The sequence below is a fragment of the Aspergillus pseudonomiae genome (genome assembly GCF_009193645.1).
Source record: "Aspergillus pseudonomiae strain CBS 119388 unplaced genomic scaffold BDV37scaffold_11, whole genome shotgun sequence".
NCBI classification, from domain to species: Eukaryota; Fungi; Ascomycota; class Eurotiomycetes; order Eurotiales; family Aspergillaceae; genus Aspergillus; species Aspergillus pseudonomiae.
The window spans coordinates 91343-113051 of record NW_022476003.1 but is presented as its reverse complement, the minus strand read 5'-3'; the positions used below and the strand labels follow the sequence as shown (position 1 = coordinate 113051).

At 46.7% G+C, this 21709-nt stretch overlaps 7 protein-coding genes across 7 annotated transcripts; 3 read left to right on the top strand and 4 right to left on the bottom strand.

Moving 5' to 3' along the window:
• Positions 1–1359: 1359 nt before the first annotated feature.
• On the bottom strand, positions 1360–2436 carry BDV37DRAFT_279901 (uncharacterized protein; the record flags this gene model as incomplete). Its single annotated transcript, XM_032086431.1, has 2 exons — positions 1360–2092; positions 2150–2436. 2 exons carry the CDS (start codon positions 2434–2436, stop codon positions 1360–1362), a joined length of 1020 nt encoding a protein of 339 aa, XP_031944686.1.
• A 76-nt stretch (positions 2437–2512) lies between these two features.
• On the bottom strand, positions 2513–3088 carry BDV37DRAFT_279900 (uncharacterized protein; the record flags this gene model as incomplete). The annotated part of the gene is made up of 1 exon (XM_032086430.1): positions 2513–3088. The coding sequence occupies one exon, from the start codon at positions 3086–3088 to the stop codon at positions 2513–2515; it is 576 nt and encodes a 191-aa protein (XP_031944685.1).
• Positions 3089–4289: 1201 nt separating this feature from the next.
• On the top strand, positions 4290–5135 carry BDV37DRAFT_279899 (uncharacterized protein; the record flags this gene model as incomplete). Its single annotated transcript, XM_032086429.1, has 1 exon — positions 4290–5135. One exon carries the CDS (start codon positions 4290–4292, stop codon positions 5133–5135), a length of 846 nt encoding a protein of 281 aa, XP_031944684.1.
• Positions 5136–8672: 3537 nt separating this feature from the next.
• Positions 8673–9180, top strand: BDV37DRAFT_279898 (uncharacterized protein; the record flags this gene model as incomplete). The annotated part of the gene is made up of 2 exons (XM_032086428.1): positions 8673–8922; positions 8972–9180. The coding sequence occupies 2 exons, from the start codon at positions 8673–8675 to the stop codon at positions 9178–9180; spliced, it is 459 nt and encodes a 152-aa protein (XP_031944683.1).
• Positions 9181–9618: 438 nt separating this feature from the next.
• BDV37DRAFT_279897 (uncharacterized protein) lies at positions 9619–10320 on the bottom strand (the record flags this gene model as incomplete). The annotated part of the gene is made up of 1 exon (XM_032086427.1): positions 9619–10320. The coding sequence occupies one exon, from the start codon at positions 10318–10320 to the stop codon at positions 9619–9621; it is 702 nt and encodes a 233-aa protein (XP_031944682.1).
• Positions 10321–17165: 6845 nt separating this feature from the next.
• Positions 17166–18122, top strand: BDV37DRAFT_279895 (uncharacterized protein; the record flags this gene model as incomplete). Its single annotated transcript, XM_032086426.1, has 1 exon — positions 17166–18122. One exon carries the CDS (start codon positions 17166–17168, stop codon positions 18120–18122), a length of 957 nt encoding a protein of 318 aa, XP_031944681.1.
• An 878-nt stretch (positions 18123–19000) lies between these two features.
• Positions 19001–20559, bottom strand: BDV37DRAFT_290677 (putative class V chitinase; the record flags this gene model as incomplete). The annotated part of the gene is made up of 6 exons (XM_032088769.1): positions 19001–19436; positions 19486–19601; positions 19632–19907; positions 19948–20114; positions 20145–20437; positions 20483–20559. The coding sequence occupies 6 exons, from the start codon at positions 20557–20559 to the stop codon at positions 19058–19060; spliced, it is 1308 nt and encodes a 435-aa protein (XP_031944680.1). The 3' UTR covers positions 19001–19057.
• Between the last annotated feature and the right edge of the window lie 1150 nt (positions 20560–21709).

Genomic DNA, 21709 nt, shown 5'->3' with positions numbered 1-21709 from the left:
CCATAAATGCTCTAAGTCGTCTAATGGTTTTTACTACGATACTGTGGTTGACCTGAACAAGTATGTGGGAAATAAAGACGGCGTTCTTATAAGAGGGTATGCGCTCTATAGCTTATTTTGAATCTAAAATTTATATACTATAGCGAAAACGTTCTGGGAAATATAGAGTGTAGTATATATCTGTCAATAGAAACGCAGATTAGATGCATGTGTTATGGAAGAAAGGGGGTGTTGGCTCTATCTTTAGTTTTGAACTTGGGTATAGTGTATAACATGTCAGCTAGTCGAGTATCTACTAACTATAGTAGGCGATTTTATTAGCAACCAAGGAGGAACGATAACCTGTGATCAAGAGGTCCAGGTAGCACCACGATAAAACCAGTGATGAGACTAATCTTGTCATTTGTTTGGCCATGGTATCGTAGTACGGACGTATAGAGAAATAAATCTGGCACCGGGAACTACGATAATCCTGTTTAATATTTACATACTCCGTCACTGTGTGGGCTTGCTTCAGGCCGTCGTTTCCCATATATTGGATCTTACTTTGTATCTAGCTGAGGTTAGGTAGGGCTAACCTGTTATATTTGGCATATAAGTGTATATCTCTTAGCACATTATACATGCGGTCGCCTTAAGATCTTTTGAATGAATCGTTAGCTATATATTCTTACTCTTGGGCTGCAGAGGGTCTAGTTTCCACTGTTACCATTTAGATTGTCCAACGGAAATATACTATACCTCAGCACATCTTTCAAAATCGGCCCGATAGTTTATTACTTCATCAAGGTCCTCATAGGTAACGCAATACTGGCGTATAATGGAAAGCATTGAAATGCTGCAAAAGAACAATGCATGGCTGTAATTAAGATCTATAAGCATCTATTGAGCATTATAGACCTGGTTACATACAGGATTTTCGAAAACGCAACAACCACAAGTAATAGCACTTCTAAGTCAAGCCAAGGCATGTCATACCTTCCCTGAGCTTCACCAATCCGCTGGGAATACCGAACATCCTACGCGACGTGTGTTCCTGCCTGCCCGAATATACAGCTTTCCCTTCACCTTCGTTGTCCCGGAGCGACTTCCTTCTGCCACATATAACCACGCCAGATGCAATATCCACGTCGGCCGAGCTCATACTTTGCTTCCCCCGAGCCTAGGTGGCCCAATTCTCGCCAGCAATGGCCGGTGAAGAAATCAAAATAATATCATATAGTTCGGTGGTCAATATCTACCATACATTTGCCTCTTATTCTTTTACAATGGTAACTTTACAACAAACAATGATCAGCATCTCTCACTACCGCGCGCGATACTTCCCCGACCACATACTTCATAGAAGTACGAACTCAATCAGGTAGTATAGGCTGCCAAGAGACCCTGAACAATACCTTCTGCCTCCCAATCATTCTCCGATAAGCGGTCATCTTGGTCCTCTTCCTCTTCCTTTTCTTCCTCTCTTTCAATCTTGGGTGATGGGGGCGGTAAGACAACAGAGCTCGCAGCTTTTGACTCTGGGGTATGGGCTTGGGGCATATCATTCATCTCGTCTATTGCCACCTTCAATTTTGGCCTTTTACCTGGTGGCGGACAAGGCAGAGATCGGTCCTGCTTGTCAAAGTTCCAATCAGGAAAAAATCTCGAAGGAGATGGTAAAGGTGAAGCCTCTGAGCTCGTAATAACGGTCAAAGCTCTGGCCTTCGGCGTCTCCAAACCATGGATGATTGGACCATACTCGCCGAAATGTATCCATTCTAATCTTGCCTTGTAAAATGGATACTGTGTGGTGTGACCTATGAGCTTATTCATGTCCAATGCAAAGCGCTCCTTGAACGTCAGGGCCTGTAACTGCTCACAGATACTAGAAGGCGTAGAAGATTTCCATGCGTCCAGTTGGGATTTAACCTCCTTCGGGGAAAGGTTGATCGTGTGATGGCGGTGGTTAATTAGGATATCGTTGTCCTGAATCGAAGCTTGTGGCGTGAATATATGCATGGTTAAACTCTCTGATGCAGGCTCTGCTGGCTCGGAAATGGTTTCAGTCTGGGTGCATTTATTTTGCCTTTGATAGGTAGAGAAGTGTTTCCTGTGACATTATTGTCAGTACTTGGGTGAATTAGGTAAGTCAATAGAGGAGCTGTACAGCAACTTTCCGCCTGGGTCGGGTATTGGGTCAAATATAGAACGTTTTCCGGCTTTCGGATTCGATGTTGATTTGTGTACATTAGTCTCCAACATTGCCTCTGAGCGTTTACAATGCGCAGTCGTCGCGCGGGCATCTGGCAGCTGGCATGTATCTAATTCAGACGGAGCAACTCTCGTCGGTAGGCTGTCTTTTTGTGGGTCGGTCTCAAGAGTCTGCGTTTTGCGAATGGCCACGATCGATGTCTTAAGCCATGTTAGATCTTCTTGAGAGTATGGAATGATCATTGTATTGTGTTGGGGTTGCCAGTTGGGTCTCCTTAGGTGTTAGTAACGAGTTTCCCTTATGAGTGAGAAATGCCCTCTACCTTTGCATTGCCTTGCCCAAATAGGCCAGCATAGCAACCTGAAACATTAGCGTCAACGTCCCCCTGGCGTCCTTCAGCTCGTCGCGCATTGTATCTATCTCTGGCTGCAAAAATGGCCACTTTAGTCTCTCCACTCGGGTGAGCTTGACGCGAACGATCTTTCCCGATCCATTGCTCAGCTGTCTACTTGCGTTCTGTAACCGTTCGTTCAGACCGCTAAATATATCCTTGCATTTAGTGGCTATCTTCATAGTTGTCTCCAATCCCGAAGTATTGAAGACACCCTGCTTTGCTTCCGTAGACTTAGCACCCTCTCCTGCGACCATCGAATGCTGCTCTTGGTCTCCTTCATTCTCCCAGCGGTCGGGCAGTTCACCACCATCAATGCTTTGCTTGATCAACTCACCCACCTGCTGTAGAATGCTTGTGTTTAAGGAGACATCTTCTGCAATGCGGGTAATTCGCTCGGATGCTGTCTTGACCTGCGCTGCAAATGAAATCAACCTAACGGAGCATTGGGCTCCAACTGTCGCGATCGAGAGGATGGCAGATGCGGCGCCGAGGGCTTCCATGTCCAAAATTTGTGATGATGTTTATCTTCACTACAGTCAGCTCAGCTCAAGCCGCAAAGGTTGAAAGTCGTTAAATGAGGGGGTGCAGGTGGTTTTCATATATGTACCCAGCCAACCCCACTTAAGCCATCTTGGCAATGCAGTAAGCGCCGACCCTAGTTGTCCTGCTTCTATCGCACTCTTGGCATAGTACATCTTCTCGTCAACCTGATTGGGCTTGACATTCAATTCCTCTATTGGGGGCAGCAACCAACAGACCTTTAGGCAGAAACACGTGATTATCGAATGTTTTTATAAGGTTTTAAACCTCATGTGTATCCATGGAGCGGGGTGAGAAGACTTGGGTCAACTTATACCTTTGAAAATGCCCAGGTCCGATCCGACAAGATTTGTGGGCTGGAATACCCAGACGACCCATGTATGCGATCGATGCTGGCAAAATTTCTTTGACACCGGGGCTTATGAGCAATGCTGTACTTGGACTCATTCTAATTACGACTACAAGGAAATAGGGATTGAAACCACTGCTACAATCAGTCAGATCAAAAGCACTCTCTGTAACTGGTGTGCTTATGTTACGAGTTTTATTTCCGACGCCTGGATGCCAGAAGATCGGATTACCACATATTTTGCGCCAACAGTAATACCGTCAGGCACACCCACAGGGAACAACGTATTTTACCTAAGCATCTCATGCCATTCTCCAACGGGGAAGTGGAGAGGAGGTGCTGCTCTGCTTCTCCATGCTTGTACAACAGCAGATGATCCGGCTTCAGACTATGTGACTGCAAGGCCATTAAGGACCGACATTAATAGTGGCGCAGCAAGGATGCAAATTAGGACATGGCTGAGAGAGTGTAAAGGGCACAGGTGCTGTAGCACTTCACATCAGGAATATATCTTACCCACAAGAGTTATCGAAGTCAATCCACCAGGACGGCAATATGCGCGAGTCTTAGAATCTAACAATCTACGTGGGCTCTATGCCACGCTGTCCTACTGTTGGGGAAAAGAAGCTTTTCTGACTTTGAATACTTCGAATTATGTTCAACTGGCTCAATATCTGGATGAAGAAACCCTACCTTCCACCGTCCGCGATGCAATAGCAATTACTCGCACCTTGTCTATCCCATACTTGTGGGTTGACGCGCTCTGTATAATCCAGGATTCTGAAGAGGACAAAGCCAGAGAAATTACAAGGATGAAAGATATATATGCTTCTTCAACCCTGACGATAGTCGCTGCCGCTGCGGAGAGCGCCTCTAAAGGATTTCTCGACCCTCGGGCAAACCAGGAGATTCTTCACACTATCCCCTTCCGGATCAAACCCAACATTTTTGGCCGTATGTCTATCAATAAACTCGATGCCGCATGCTATGATGAGCGACTTGAGCCCATTGCAAAAAGAGCTTGGACTATGCAAGAGCAGTTATTGAGCAATCGCACGCTCACATTTACAACACGGACTATGATGTGGACATGCCATGAGGGCATAAAGAACTTTGCCAATTCCTTGTATTTTCCGCATGACCTTGATGCAGGTTATAATGCGAATGATGAAAAGTACAGCCTTAATCTGCACTCTTTACTTCTTGATCCAGAAGAGGCTTGTGCTGATAAGGAAAAATCTCTAAGTTGCTGGATGCGCCTCGTCACAGCATACTCAATTAGGATTACAAGCTTTGAGCGTGACAAATTAAATGCTCTGGCCGGCATCGCCTCTCATCCTTCATTCACTTATGCTCTTGGGCCTGGTTACTTTGCTGGACTCTGGCAATACAATCTCGCGAGACAACTCACATGGCAAACGTCAAGTTGGCACAGAACGCTAGCCGAGGATGAGAGTTTCACTTTTAGCAGGTCTGTGGCGTACCAGGCTCCTTCATGGTCATGGGATAGTCTTAATGGTAGACGAAAGTTCAAGTTCATATCTGACCGAATTGAAAGGACTTTAACCCCATTTGCCCGGATTTATTCCGCTTTTGATGCCGCCGGGGTTCTGTCCAGATCTCACTGGCGTCGGCGTCATAACATGTCGATTCAGTAGACGAACGAGCCCAGGTATGTCTGGGTAAGCTGTGGAGACAATCAGTTCTGCGAACTGTTAGCAGCCCTGCGATAGCATATCTAACTACACAGAGTTCACGTTCGTACTACCTTTTCTTCTTGTTCGTCCTTTGCCCGAGAAGGTAACGTTGTGGGGAACAGGTGGTCAATTGGTCGACTGAGAAGTTAGAGAGACTGACGAGGGATTAATGTATGCTGCGATCAGATATGCCTACCACAGTTGTGGTGTAGCCGGGAAGAGTAGTCAATGCGACCTGACAAGGTCAACGTTCAACATTATCACGAGAGTATTCTCCTGAGTAATCCAGCTTGCTTTACATGACCGACGTTTATGTTGTCGATTCTATCCGATTGCCAGCATTGCCAGCACCAAAGAACTGTACGCCACGGCAGGGGTGTTGGCGATACCCCATGAGATGTAGCATATTCCGAAAAAGCACGCTTGTCGTGGGTACTGTATCAGTACCACTACAATTGAGTTCACGGGAGTATTATTCTTCAGTCGCTTCGATTGGAGGATTACCGGTGGTTATAATCGCTAAATACCTGACAACTGGACGGTGTATAAGGAACCGTCGTTTGACCAATGCAGCAACAGATGCCTCAGCCTAGGTCGCCTCTGACAGAAAATGTTAGTTTGTGCGTTACTCAAGGTCGCATGCGCCCTACTGGGCTGAATGCAAAACATCTTTACGAAGTCATCGGAACCTGGCCCACTAGAGGAGAATCTCACATATGTGTGTTTCACTCCTCGGAAAGTAGACTTCAACCAGAAGTGGGCTGGTGCAAGCGGCTGCAAAGAAATGACACCATCTTGATGGCTAGCTGCATAAAGAGGCATGGTAGTACACTGGACTTACTTTATAACACAATAAGACGCAGTCGAGGTAGCTGACGGCATGGATGAAGTAGAAGTATCTGCTGTTTGACTTTCCGAACAAAGTGCAGACTTGGGCGAAGTACAGATTTCAAACTTGTGTAAGTTTTAAGACATGAGGATAGCTATTTACCTCGATAGTATCACTGTATCAGAAGATGTTTCTGAGCTTTGAGTCGCTTTCTGGCTGTGTGATGTATGCGAGACCGGTGGGCTCTGTTGTTCCTCGGTAGCTTGTTGAGGCGGAGTGAACTCAGTCTCGTTACTGGCGATTGTCATGCTGGGCACTGTATCGACTGTGCGCGACTCAATCGTTGCTGGCACAGACTCAGCGCTTATCGTCGATGATGAAGAGCGGCCAAATGATAAATGGAATTCGTTGCGATTGTAGGGACGATTCCGTCAGACCTGATTCGTTGTCAGATAATCTCCTCAACGTAGAAGCCTGCCATCCCTACAAGGAGTGAGTACTCTGCCCAAGTGAGCTTCACAGCCCTTCATGAGTGTGTAGACCATGTGTAAGCCTCTGTCAGTTCATTATTCAGTATCGTATGCCCACTTGTGTGTACCCTGAGGCACCAGCAAGGACATTGCACGCATTAATGGATAGCTTTTGTATTGAATCCGACTTCTGCTGGCTTTCAGAGGCAGCGGAACCTGTACGGACAGCCAAACAGATACACAAAAGAGAAAAGAATCTTGGTTGCCGGGAGCAGCCAACAATGAGTGACAAGCGCCATCTTCCAATGAATCTCCGAGGATGCTGATTCAAAGGACAAAGAAGACTAAAAGCGACATCGGCAATACTGTAGGACCCGAAGCAGATTCATGTATTTGTATCAGGACAAGACACCTCATCATTCTTTATTTTCTCTGGTTTTGAGTGCAATGCGAATAATGGATTTACGCAGCATGTCCAAAACAGATGGGGTTCACCGGGTAACAAGGAACGTCCTGGTTGTGCTCAACAAAGGTTTGTTGGTTGAAGGACATTGTTTAGAGAACTCCTTGCGCGTCAACCTGTTTCGCTTCGGTCATTTGCAGAGTTACACAAGATCTACTGGTCTTTCCGACCTCAATAAGGCTGTATAAAAAAGATGCGACATTATAGCTCCGAGAGGTGTTTCTCCACCAATTGCCAAGGTATATTCGTACATAGGACCGTCTTGCAGAGTTTGCTTGACGTATCCGTAATCGTAGTAGTCCAACAGACGGCAAGTGCTGGATATCTCTTTCGCAGGAGCAACAAGATCCCCAATTTTGTGTGGATCGTCTCAGAGTCTTTCTGTATGAACCGCGTCAATGGCCGTTGTACCTACCCAGTTGCAGAAGAAAATAGATGAAGTCCCTATGTTCGACACGCGTGCACAATTGTTCAATGGCACGGCACAGGTAATGTCACTCACATCGCTGAGATGCTGTATGTTCTACGAGCAAAATCGGTCCGTTGGTCTAGTGCCAAGTCAGATCAGAAAACGATCTCGGCCCGACAGAGCTCTCCCAGGTCCTGCTCATATCATGCCTCGCTTAAGTACCCTCGTCGTGGAAGCACTTGCACTGGCGGGAAACGTTGGGACGTTCAAACCCTTTTTTTCGTGTACAGTAAGCTTGATCCGACATGATACACATCTGTGGCATTGTACTGTGCCATTCCGCCAACTGTAGGATCATATATGACCGAAGCACCTGTGCGGGCATTCTTACCAGCATCTAATCAGCTTCTACCTTGAGCAATCGCCTAGATGCATGGATCGCATATGTCCATCCCAAGAAGAACAATAGTAGACTTCATTCCTCATTAAGGCTTTGACCAACGGCAAATAGGCACAACTCCAGATCCAAAGACACCTGGTTGGATCTCTGGATCTCTAAGCCTAAATTTCCTCGTCCAGCTGAAATATATAGATGATAATAAGATTACGACCGTAGGACAGGCAGGCAGTGCTGTGGTGTTGAACTCTTATGTTCTAGCTAAGGTTTGCAGAGCCTGATAGTTCAACCTGCACACTTAACCAACCTATTCTATGCTTCGGCTTTTGAACTCAAGCGCCAAGCAAGAATATGAGGACAAGATTCTTAATGAGGGGTACGTTATCTATAAGGCACAGATATATTCCGATGAGAGGGTTTTCAGGACGAGCGTATCATCCTTACTGTAGTCATTTTTGATAGATATACAGAGCAAGCGAAGTCGAATATATCTGAGAGCCCGTCCAATTCTACCTCCCGAGTATAGCCCACTGACCCAGCGTTAAAGAATTCTGAACGCAACACAGCTGTCGCAACATTTGGATCCAAGAGTGCGCTTAAGATTTCAACAGTGAATAGATATCTACTCACCAATAAGTACGAGAATATGCTGCACAGATTCGACAAAAACTGTCTTTATTTTAGGGCAGTGTCGGAGGCGAATACCATGGGTCCTTATGAATCATAGTGGCGGCCGCTTTACTGCACACCTCTCTCAGAAAGCGTCGTTTTAGGGCCAGCAGGTGGAAAGAGACACGCCACAAATATCTACATATGAAAGTCTTGTTTTGCCGGACGAGCGTCGTGCTTCTTGGCTTCCTATAAGTTGCTCTGGCAAGGGCGCACCTTCAAAAGCCCATGTGAAGTCAGATTGAGTTTTCGCTTGCCATTATGGTGGTCATGATTTCAACTCTTCTTTTTGCTGCCATCGCATCAGCCATCTCTACTCCTCTCACACCCAAACCCTCGCCTACCCCTGGCTTCAGCCCCATGCCCCCACCTCACAAAGTATCTGGTCGCCTAGCCGCGATTAGGGGTAACACAACTGACATGAATTGCTATGTCGAGCTTTCTCACGTGTATGGTTGCACGGGCCAGAGTGACCCAGTAGGAATCTTTGAAAGCGGCCTTTGTCAAAGCTGTTAGTTGCCCGTTCCCTCAATATACACCACTGACATGTCAAGTACCAGACGGACCAGATAATGTGACGGTCAATATCAATATCTGTGACTCGGCTAAACTTCTTTTGGATTTCAAGGAGGCTCTGCTCGAATTTAGTAATCCTTCTCATGACCTCCAAGTATGGAAGCTTCCTCAGGGTGAGCCCGGGAAATTTATAGAAACCGGCGTCGACTCCGGTGGTGCGGATCAGCCATACCAAGATAATGTCCTTTCATAATTTCGGGGACCGTCTTTTGAGCGTTTTTCCTGCCATGCTAAGGATACAATGGAGCTGCTTACAATTATATAGTCCCTTTCATCTCAGGTTCAATTCAAGTCTGCCTCCATTTTGCAAACGTAGTCGATTGTATCCATCCGAGTTCCATGGATTCTACCTTAAGCTTTGGAGTCGAGATTAAACGGCCGTCTGTATACGGAGTAGTTATGACTGTGAACAATCTTCTAGCGGATAATGCAATCTTATATCGTTTTCGCAGTACCATACTGTATTTCCAAGGAAACATAAATGGTGCAGTGCTTACAAGAGTGAAATTCCCAGTGGTAACTTCGCCCCCGTAGATTCCGCCACATGTCCATCAGTAACTGTTTGAGACAAAAGCACGGCATTCAGACAACGTCATAAAGTGCAAGCGGATACACAACCTTATGAAACAAATTAGACATCAATGGCACTATCACTGCGTCTGCCCCTTGAAATTTCGTCCATTCCCTCGGCCAGTGACTTTATTGCGTTTTTCGTTTCCTGTTTATCTTCACCGAGCTTTTCGACTTTCGTATTGGTGCTCTCAATGGCTCTAACGATAGATTCCAGGGCCCCTTTAAAACCCTTGAAATCTTCCGTAAGACCGTCAATGTGCCCTTTAAAATCCTTGAAGTCTTGCGCAAGATTGTCAATGCGCCGTTCCACTGTTTGGACTCGGCTCTCTGTCTCCCCCTGGGATGCCGCTTCCTGGCCGAGGGGAATACCCCGTCGAGCATAAGACTCCTTTTGGACTTGACGCCAGGTCTTCCCCTTTCGCCCGCGTTGCCCCTGGTCAGAGTCATAGGCCAGATTTACTTCTTCGTATTTCATGGGCTCCTCTTCCATGGGTAGGCGTTGGCTGTCCCTTCTTCCGGTTTGCTTCACCCACTCGTTGACCTTCGCTTCCCCACACAATTGTCTAAGATCGTTGAGAAGAAGGACTTTTACCCCTCTGATGAGGTTGAACTCGACGCAACATGTCGTATTGGCGTCACGAGCCATTGAGTCTTTATTGCCTCTCTGCAGCCGACGACAAGCATACCAGTGGAACTTCTTCACTCCCCCAGTCGTCTTTCTGGTAAACTTCTCCTTCTTCGACCCAGCATGGATCACCATCTTTGACTCTAATGTGTTCCAATCGTCCAACAGCGGCTCTACCTCCGCAGCGGATTTTATTTGGCGTTGGTAATTCCCAGTTTTCTGGTCCTTGATCTCAATGTGATAGTAGCTCACTTTCCCATTCTTTGTCCGAATCGACGTTCGCTCAGTCTTTTCCTCGGCTAGTAGGGTGACTCCATCACCGTCCTCGAAGGTAGTCACGTATTTTTAGTCCATGCTTTGTCCAGGTGCCTTTGGCTGACCTGTTCGCCGGATCCACTATACTACTGGATGGTGCTCTGCCATTCCTGCCAGAGCCGTTACCATTGGTAGCGGGGCTATCAGTGTCGTCCTTGTCGGTGTTGTCCTTGTCAGTTGGGTTGTTGCCAGTGCTGTGGCTTTCTTTGTGTTGAATTAATGACGTTTACCCACTCAAGCTGCTTCCTTCCCATTGGATAGATTGTCTCTAGGATAAAATGGATGAGGCCTGAGAAACCATAGTGATCAAGCAGATCAGTGGACGAATAAGGTAAGGATCAAACCAGGGCGATTGTACAATAACTGACCCCTGCTACGTTGCGTCTTACTCATTATGTCGAACTAGGAGGCTTTTGCACGTATCATCATATGATACTACCACCCAGAATGTCCGCTCAATAGCGCCACTTAAGTATTTTGTGTACTATTTGGAGAACTCACGCTGTCCCGACCACTCTCCTCTTTTCCATGTCACCGTAGACTTTCCCTAAAGGCCAATATGTACTTCATTATCCTTCAACCAGGTTACCGCTATAAATTCTATTTAATGACCTGCCTAACCCCCTGAGACATTTCTTTGATTTTTTTTGTCTTCAGCTGGCGACCCCACAAATGGCCTGCCGGAAGATCTAGGATAGACCCCGAGCTAATCAACAAAGACGACGGCACAGCTAATGATTGGTCAAATTTGTGGGCGCAGCGAGTCTTGCGACAGCTGTCTTTACTGCTGTCCACTAATTTTAATTCTGGAAGCGTCTCAGATGTATCCGAGGCTGGTACAGCAGAGAACTGGTTAGCTTGCTTCCCCCTGGTTCATTTGGTGCCGGTCTGCACCCTTGTCGCACAGTACCCCCCACTCAACACTAAGACAATACGGCGGAAGGAGAACAAAGAAATATCAAGGAAAGAAACGGACAGAAAAGGAGATGAGAGATTTCCAGTCTGACCCTTCGCCGCTTAAGTACATAGTATCTCATAGTATCCCCTACTAAAATAACTTATTACAACACAACGAGACGCTGGAATACTATTGAGCTAAAATTCTGAAACTGTACATCTTAACTCTCATACACATCAATAACTCTCAAGGACATGCCGTTCCAGATGGGTAGTCATTAAGCCGTCCAAAATGGATTGAGGAAAGCTACAGCAAGAGGATGGCCATGTAGGACCACCCATCCGCAAGAGTGTAGGTTCGCTTATGAGCGCGCAGCGCGACCCTCTGAGCGAGCACTGAAGATTTCTGCGAAAAAGAGCTTGGAATGCCTGGAGATCAGGGAAAGCACATAGCCAGTCTGGTGGATTTCGACGTAAATAAATTGCCTACAATGGGGTGCCCGAGAAGGCTCTTGTGCTGACTGTCACAGAACTGGGTCCCAGACATACCAGCACGGTGGCACGCATACGGAGACGGTAGACCGGCGACCTTCATGGGAACTTACCCTTTTGAATCCCTGCGGTTTTAATCAGCCGCGCCTAGCCCACTAGAACATCCGATTCACGAGACTCTCTTAGTGGGTGTATCCTAGGGATCGCCTAGTCGAAAAAGACTGGTGGGCACTCGAAACATCGGCGATTCTGGTCAACATCGATGAGAAAGGTAGGTGCTCGATAGCTTTCCCACTCCGCTATTTCGTTCCTGGCTTTTGGTAACCTGGCCTTCATTCTAGCACTTGGGTTCTAATGTGTTGACTTTTACTTCGAGATCCTCAATCTGTCCTTCTACCCAATGAGTATATGTACCACTAGTTGTAAGTCATCTCGCACGCTTCCGCTACAATCGCAAAATTCCCCTCGCTTTAGTATAAGCGTATCAAGACATGCACCCGAAAGATTGGTGTACTTCAGGGTAACCCTTTGAGATAACAGTTTCCGAACTGGATCATCTTGTTTCAGACTATATGTGGGATCATAGACGACGCGAATAGCGGGAGCAAAATGGAGAACAAGTTTTCGTCTCACTGAAAATAAGGGTCTGCGTAAGACGTTGCAGGCAGAATTTTTGATCATGAACGATGAAGCTATCTGAAAAGCAATAACTTAGCATGTAGAGGAGGTTGGACCAAGCGATAATCGTCCTATTGAGGTATTTGTTCTGTGAGAGCACTCTCCGAAACCGCCAGATGTTAAAAATAGCAGTAAGTGTGAGTCGCTAATGAAACCATCGATTCAATACTCACCATGCCAAGGGACTTTGCAACTACGCGTCTCGGAGTCTGATCTCAGCCAATTCCTCAAGAGGCGTGAAAGGAAGCGCGATTCCTTAAGCGTTGAGTACTTAAAATACCATTCAAGCTCGCAATGAAACCCTATATCACACTCTTTACCGTTCGAGCTCATACTTGGGGGGTCTTCATAGGAAGAAAATATCAAATATTCTAGAAATTACAAGTTGACTATCGTTATGACCCGAAAGCTTTGTCCGACTCCAGAGTGGTTCACCTGTCTTTTCTGCATGCATAATGCGACGGTACAGTACCACAAGCTCGCGATGACCTCTACATCGGCCTCTTTACAGTGTGAGTTCGAATTTGGTTGGCTGTCGTACGGGAGCGTTCGATAAAGTTTTGATTCCGAGGATATATGTTCGTGGCCTAGTACTGCACTCAGCCCATCACCTTGGCCTTTGCATCCATACTTATAATTGTATGTGCATGCCGAGCCACAGGTAACTTAAACCTTGGTCAACTTCCAAACGGGGTGCTGTTAGACCCCATTTCTAAGCACATGACGTCCTTTGTGCGTCGCTAAATCACCCTCACTGACGTTTGCGGCATTGCAGCGGACGAGACCATCGTTCGGCCCTGGTATTGGGCTGTTGTTTGAATTCACTGTCATGTCACAAATGGAATAAGGTTTGGCAAAATGTGCTTGTATGATTTCGTCATCACTGATGTTTGCAGCATTGGACTTGACGAGACCGTTGTTAGACCATGGCATTGAATTGTCTTCTCAAACCATTTGATGTATACATACATCTCTATAGTTTATTCAGCATTACAAATGCTAAGAAGAAGCTTAGTACTATTGGCCAACTAGATGGCTACGCCATCATGATATTTGCAGAGCCGTTCATTACATATCACAGGAAGAAGCATTATAGCTGAGTCATGTCAATGCCTTCTAGGCCGATGGCAAGCAGTCAGGTGAGACCAGTCGCTAACGTCATTATTAAATATGGCACAGCCGTTCATCACCATATAAGACAAGCTGTTCTCTACTTGCCCAACGGTGAGAGATCAATACCAGGAATAGTCATTGCATCCTTGCCGCAATATTAACTTGAACATTCGTATATCTCAAAATTCTAACCATGGGCAGAACAGTAGCAAAAGAAGTTACCAACCGCAATGAGGTACGAGCTGCCATCGCAGAGGGGGGATGGAACGTTGTTTACGGAGATCTGATTAATGAAGGAGACGTCCTTACATTCATCATCTCCATACCTACAGGAGCTGTGGGAGGTTGGGTTGCTCAGCAGGTCCAGGCTCAGTTGGCGAAGTTTTCTCAGAGTCTGAGTGAAGTCTCTGATGATGTTGTTTTGCAAGCGACCAATTATCTGGGAAATCTGATAAAGGGAGGCGGTTCTGGAGAATCAGATATCCATGGATTGGGAGTCAAAGGAGGCTTTGCCACCTATAACCGCCATATGGAATATTTTCTTTGGGGTAGGAAGATTGGCAGTCATGATCTGCCAAACAACCATCAACCATACATTGCTATACGCGTTACCAAACCTCTGCCACCACAGGGAACTGTGCCGCAAGTGCCACCTATAACCACGAAAGGGTTAGTTCTTCAAACAGGTACATCGCTACATGAGACAGACAACACGTTCGACTTTGCTGTGGGAGACTGGAATCAGGATGGAAAACCTGACTTGTTTGCCATCAAAAAGAGCAACACAGGCTCTAACAGTACCGAGGTCCATATACTCTCCGGTGCCTCGAACTTTCAGAACTTTATCTTTCAAAAGGGCACAGCCTTACATCAGACAGACGATACGTTCGATTTTGCTTTGGGAGACTGGAATCAGGATGGAAAACCTGATTTATTTATTATTAAAAAAGCAACACGGGCTCCAAGAGCACCGAGGTCCATATACTCTCCGGTGCCTCGGACTTTCAGAAGTTCATCCTTCAGAAGGGTACACCCTTACCACAGACAGACGATACGTTCGATTTTGCTGTGGGAGACTGGAATCAGGATGGAAAACCTGACTTGTTTGCCATCAAAAAGAGCAATACTGACTCCACAAGCACCGAGGTCCATATACTCTCCGGTGCCTCGAACTTTCAGAACTTTATCCTTCAGACTAGTACGCGCTTACATGAGACAGACGATACGTTTGACTTTGCTGTGGGAGACTGGAATCAGGATGGACGACCTGACTTGGTTACTATTAAAAAGAGTAATACAGGTTCTAAAAGCACTGAGGTCCATATACTCTCAGGTGCCTCGAACTTTCAGAACTTCATCCTTCAGACTGGCACACCCTTACACGAGACGGACGATACCTTTAACTTTGCTATGGGAGATTGGAATCAGGATGGGCGCCCCGAATTATTTGCAATTAAAAAGAACGGCACCGGCTCCAAAAGCACCGAGGTCCATGTCATCTCACCCTAACCACGCCTTGGCCCAGTCGAACCTCAGCAAATATCACTGAATATGGCTAAGCAATGTCTCATCCAATGAAGTTCAATCTTTTATCTGGTGATTGTGGTCTCCAGATATTGCCTTCGACTTACAATTTTGGATTTTTTCACTTCATTTACTTTACTGAGAAATTTCTCTAGTAGGTCGCAAATTGAAGCCAACTTCATCAAAGAATTGTGCTTCTCCTGTGATAATTTCTGGCAGCCGTAGCCACAAAATTCTACTTCAATATAAAGATCCTTCTAGACCGTCCTTTACTGCTGACAGGTAAACTCAATAAAAAAGTCAAAAATAGCATTGGTCGGACTGATCTAATGAATGAAGAATAACTGTCGTGAGGGTTGGTTTTGCCCACCACCAATGGTACTTTTCTATGTCATACCTTGTAAGTGTTCCAGGCTGCAGAAATATGCGGAAAGCTCTGTAATAGAGCGGGCTAAATTATGGACGTACGTATTAGACCTATGAGGAATTATCTGTGCCATACGGCCGCATCGTAAACACCAATTTTAGATATTTGATATTTGAAATTATTCCCGCCCACCCACGCTGAAATCTATTAGTATGGATAATTCTGACCTCTGTAAGGCCTGCGAAGCCGCTCAGGCCCAGCAAAGTCTGAATATCTCAAATATTGCGCGTGGCACCGGTGTTCCTATCGGTACACTACGTGACTGTGTCAAGAAGGGCGCGCAGCCTCGCATTGCAGTGAACCAGCGCTTGCGGTGCGTCTTAGTCCCAGCCAAATAGTGGAAAAATCGTGATTGAAGCCCGCATTCGAGCAGCTACTGTTTCCGACCTTCGTTATACATATCGTAACTGATTCTAACACGGTAAAACGATTACAAACACCATGATTGCGTAGAATGGGCCTATCATTCTGACTTTCGAGCCCGATGATCTGCAAAGCATGCCCAAACTCGAGTGGTATGGGATGCTTCGCTAAACCAAGGCGTGGCTGTGGAGGAGTGGAGGAATACTGCCTGGATCTATTTATGACGATATGAAGAGCACATAATGGCATGACAAAGGTATGGTGCACTCTCCGGGAAGCTCCGACCTATTAACATTACAGTCATACGAGCGTCGTTCATGAGGTCTGGGCAGCCGAAGACCATGCAACTTTTGGTTGCGTCCATGGGCGACCCATTTTTACGGTCATGATGATAAAATGAATAAATTGGCATACCTACCATAAGTAGCCACTCTCCGTTCACCTTGTCGTATCGCATGACAGGATATTGCGTAGACGGCTTTTGATCCCACATCAGGGATGAGCTTGATTGTTCTTACTTGTTAACCGAATAGGCTTTCCCGGGTCATCTGCGGTACGTCCCTCTAGATTAGGCTTAAGCGGCTATTCAATTCAACACCGATTGGTTCCCTGACTTGACACGGAGAGACCGCCGCGGATGGCCAAACCGCGGCAGTAACTAAGGTTTGGGCTCGGATGATCGACATGGGCTTTTACGGCACCCGAAGTCGGCTGCGGTCATCTGCTCTGGGTGCTGGACGTTTTAAGAATTAGTTAGCAGTTTATTTTCATTGCCACATGATATGTGTTCATAAATGCATCATCTATCCCCGTTCTACCCCACCTACGATCAGCCCATGCAGAAGCTTGGCAACTCCGATTGACTCTCCTAGACCTAATCTTTCTGGCAAGATACGACATGCCTCAAAGAATCGGTAGACCGCAATAGAATCATCGAACTTTGTATTCCATAGGCATGACCTTGTCGACAATTTCCGACGTCATATAAATCTACTGGCTACTTGCCGTTCGTAAGTTAATAACCCAGCTTGATCTAGGAGTGTATGTATATTTCACCATCGTCTTTATCCTTGCAGATACTTACAGATATATCAGTCCGTAACAACACTTGATTATCTATCCTTATATCATATTCAAGCATGACGGAAAGACTAATCGTAAGGAGCAGCGCATGAAAGTTGCAGACGGCGGTTGGACCATTCTTTATGGAGATCTTATCAACGAATGGGATGTAGTTACGGGTCTTGCCTCTATCCCCATCGGCGCCGCTGGTGTCTGGGCTTCCGAGCAGATTCAAGCTCAACTGCAGAAATTTCAACAAAGTCTGAGTGATGTGTCCGATGATGTGGTCAATCAGGCAACGAACTATCTGAAACAACTAATACGAAACAAGTCCCTCGACGAGCAAGATTTTGATGGATTAGGAGTCAACCCTGGAATTATCACATATAAACGTTGGTTGGAATTCCCTTTTGGGCTCAAGACTGACCTGCCGGACAACTATCAACCGTACGTTGGTTTACGCATCACCAAGCCTCTACCTCCAAAAGTGCCAACTATTACAAAGAGTATAATGGAGAACAAATTAACCGCTGTTTCTTGGGGCAAAGATCACCTTGTGGTTTTTGTTGTTGGGGCTGACACTGCTTGTTGGTGCAGGGTATGGGATGGAGTCCGATGGGAAAATTGGGAGACGCTCGGTGGCAAGTCTCTTAGTTCTGTCACAGCAGTGAGCCGGGGACGCGGTCGAATCGACCTTTTTGGAATTGGTGTCAGCAATGCTTGCTACCACAAATGGTGGGAGGGAACCTGGGGGCCATCTGAGACAGAATGGCAGGAACTAGGTGGAGTGTTCACCAGTCCTATCCATGCTGTCAGCTGGGGGCCAAATCGACTGGACTTGTTTGGCCGCGGACAAGACAATATCTGCCTTCATAAGTGGTGGGATGGTGCAAGGGATGGGTGGTTTGGGTGGGAGTTGCTACATGGCGTTTTGCTAGGTGGTCCTCCCACAGCCGTAAGTCTGAACGGGCTGGATGTCTTCGCTACCGGGACTGATAATGCTTGCTACCATGGATGGTGGGACGGGAGTGAGTGGAAAGCATGGGAATCCTTGGGAAATATTTAGACTGCTACCAAGCTCCGCTCCGGAAGGGGCGATGGCCAAAACAATATTTTCTGATCGTCTGTAGTTACCATCTCAGTTAAGCTTCAAGACGGGACCGCAAGCAAATTGTGCTTGTCTAGACCAGGACACCCCTGCTAGCAGCATTTAATCAAGCGATCTCCTATTCGCCTCGTTTTCAGTGCCCGGCATATTTCGAAATAGCAGATAGAGTGATTCGCTAGTTGCAACCATCGATTCAATACTCACCATGCCAAGGGACTTTGCGACTACGCGTCCTGGAATCTGATCTCAGCCAAATTCCTCAAGAGGCGTGAAAGGAGGCGCGGTTCCCTAACGGTGGATAATTTTAAAAATACGATTCAAGCTCGTTATGGAAGAAAATATTAGATATTCCATAGTTACAGGATTCAGTTCATTTGTCGTGCTGAGACTATCAGTATGACCGGAAAGCAGCTGTTTTGTCAGGCTCCGGTCTGGTTAACCTGTCTTTCTGCATCCATAATTGCAATGGTATGATCGCGTCGACCTACGAATTACTCAACCCTTGTCAACTTCCAAGCGAGGTATGATGGGTAATGTTGGTCCAATCTCTAAGCACATACATATGCTATCAATCATCTCTGTATTCACTGTTTCACTCGGGGGCTGGCGACATGACCCAAGTATAGGTGAGAACCTCCAGCAACGAATGCGCCACCATCGATGACCCTAGACTTAACAGAAATCGCTTGCCATTTCAAGCTTGGTGTATATTCAAGATTCTGTGGCACATTCCAATAGACAAGGCCTCGGGTCTCACGATGCTTGCACTACTCTGTCAATTACTCGCGAATAACTGGTATTCGGCCTTTGTTGATATGAATTATTAGATCCACAGCCTCAGTTTCCAATACATTGCTTGGCATATTTCTTGACAGCCCATCTAAGTACATTCTTTATTCTACACTACTTACCGATACCATGCAATATCGGGCACACGAGGCATGAGAGTTTTGGTCAACCAACCTGCCTCTGAGACCATCTTGCATGGCCTTCAAATGCTCCCAGCTCAGGCTGTCCTCACCAAGACTCCATGCCATCACTCCACCCAGCTTCTCGGCATCCACAATTTCTTTGAATTTGCGAGTAATCAACTCAGGGGTGTCCCAAGTCCAGAAAAGGCTGGCCTGCTCGTCCCAGTAGTACTGCCCGCCGGCTTGCTCGTCCGTCTTGCCGCCCTTGAGAGCGCGACGCCACGAGTCGATGACCGAGATGCCCTTGCACTCGCCATAGTCGGAGAGACAGCCAGCTTGGCAGAAGTCGTTGCCAGAACCGCTGATTGAGCTTGGTTCATGTCATTCAGAAAGGAGAAGATTGAGCGTACCAGTAGCCATACTGGCTGCAACATGAACCGGCCGGGCATTTGGTCCCCTTGGAAAAGCCGCAGGTTCCATCTGCGGAGACTCTCAAATCACCTGGAGCAGCCGCCATAGCGCTTTTCTCAAAGGTCAAGGCTCCTGATGTGCCTGCGTCTGAACCATTGGGGTTCTCCAGGGCCAAAACCCCGCATCCAAGTGGATGTTCATTGCAGTTAGAGTTCGGATCGGTCATGAACCACTTGGCGTAATACGCGAATCCCAGGTTGATCTTGGCAGTGTCGAGACCAATCTCTTCATACGCCTTGATAGCGTCGAGTGAACCCACCACACTCGTGTGATGGTTCGTGACTTTATCCCGACGATTCATCAGATCATACGACATGACGTTCACCAAATCCACAGACGGCCAGATCTTGGTACCTTGTTCCTTCGCAAAGGCCATCATGTCGGTTTTTTTTTTCAGAGACTGCAATTGAAAGGAGCTTGTCCGGGCCGATGGCTTCACGAATTGCGCGCAGAGAGAGTGGATAGGTTTCGATTTCGTCCGTTTTACCGCTGTTAGGTACCTTCATATAATCCCCGCCGTTCCCACCAGGATACTCCCAGTCGATATCCAGAGCCCAGCTCTCAGTATCTTGGATTACTTGCTATTTTCGTTACTCACCGACACCGTCAATGCCTAGGTTGTCGATCATTGTCGCGACATTCTTGGCGTAACGGGCCCGGGACCCATCGTCCTTTGTGCCTTCGGAGAAGCCATTGGTATCGCCCCAGCCTCCAATAGCAACCATGACCTTGGTATCGGGTACAAAGCGCTTCCGCATAGCTTCGACAGGCTCAAAGGGCTCGAACTTGGGGGAAGAGTTAGAGTTGAAAATACTGGAGTTCGCAAAGGCCATTATCGCGTGAGTTATGCCTTCTGTGCGGTCATTACCGGGGAGAGCAGCAGTATGATATCTGGATCGTTACTATGTATAGCTTGTTTAGAAGCGCGGCTCTTACTCATCTATATACATGACGAATCTCAAGCCCAATGTGGCCCGGACAGCCAGAAGGCACAGGAGAGGGACTCTAAGCATGCCGTGCTATGTCAAATCAGTTGACAGAGAAACCGAAAGGAGAGTTTGATCAAGCACTATTTGAACCAAGAAAGCAACCAAGCAACTGGAAAGATAAGTAATAGTGAAACTTACTGGCAGATGAAGCGCGGTGCACTATACCAGGTTATAATAGTCGTTCCTACTAGCATTTGACGCGGACAGTATCATAGCACCTGCCGCCTCAGATCCAGAGGGACCGAAATGATAAGGAAAGTTACAATGCGAAAGACGTCGCAGGATATCTTGACAGTGACCGTGTGCGGCCTCCAGGACGTATTAATTTGGCACCAACATATAAAAGGGCCCCTAATTTTGATCCGGACAGAAGAATGCATGAAAACGATATTACTGTACAGCCGGTGCAGCTGATCTTTAGTTCTACCATTGTGCTTGGTGATCTGCGTTTTTAGCGGGCGTTGCGTGACCTAACGCGTTCTGGAAATTAAACTATCCCTGTAACAATACAGACGTGGTCCTCCTACACGAACAGCTCAGTGTGGAGGAGAGAGGAAGGGGCAAAGGCTCTGAGGTCTGAGACAAATTTCGGGCCATTAGAAATATACCACTATCAGCACCAAAAAAAAAAAAAAAAAGTGGGAAAATCTAGTGTATCGCAAATTTTGCACTACAGTGTGGATTGTCATTGCTGACGCCGTAATGCTCGTTGTCGTGGGGAAACATGTTGCCTCGCCGTGGAGATGGCGAACTTGATTACAGGTCCCTAGAGAGACCAAAGCATTATCTCAGCCCATCAAAGTGCAGCAGAGCCATACAAGATAGCAGTGTCCAAAATTGTTATTGTAGCTATGCGCAGCCATTGACTGGGTCATTCCATCTGGTTTCCTCGTGTCTCCAGTGAAGGCCAGACATAGCCAGGATTGGTTGATGACAGGAGCCCAGTACAATAGATCTTGAACTTGCAGTGGTATGACGCAGCAGATGCGCATGGTCTATAGATAGTATCAAAGTGAAGCGCAGACAGAGGTAACCCACGTTTACTACTACAGGGAAAGCGAGGCCTGTCCCCTGAGTTGGATGAAGTGAGGGACACATAAAGGGCGCTTTCACCCCGTCTAGACTCCCCAGTACACTATTGATTTTCCTTCCTACCCATCTCATATCAAATCTT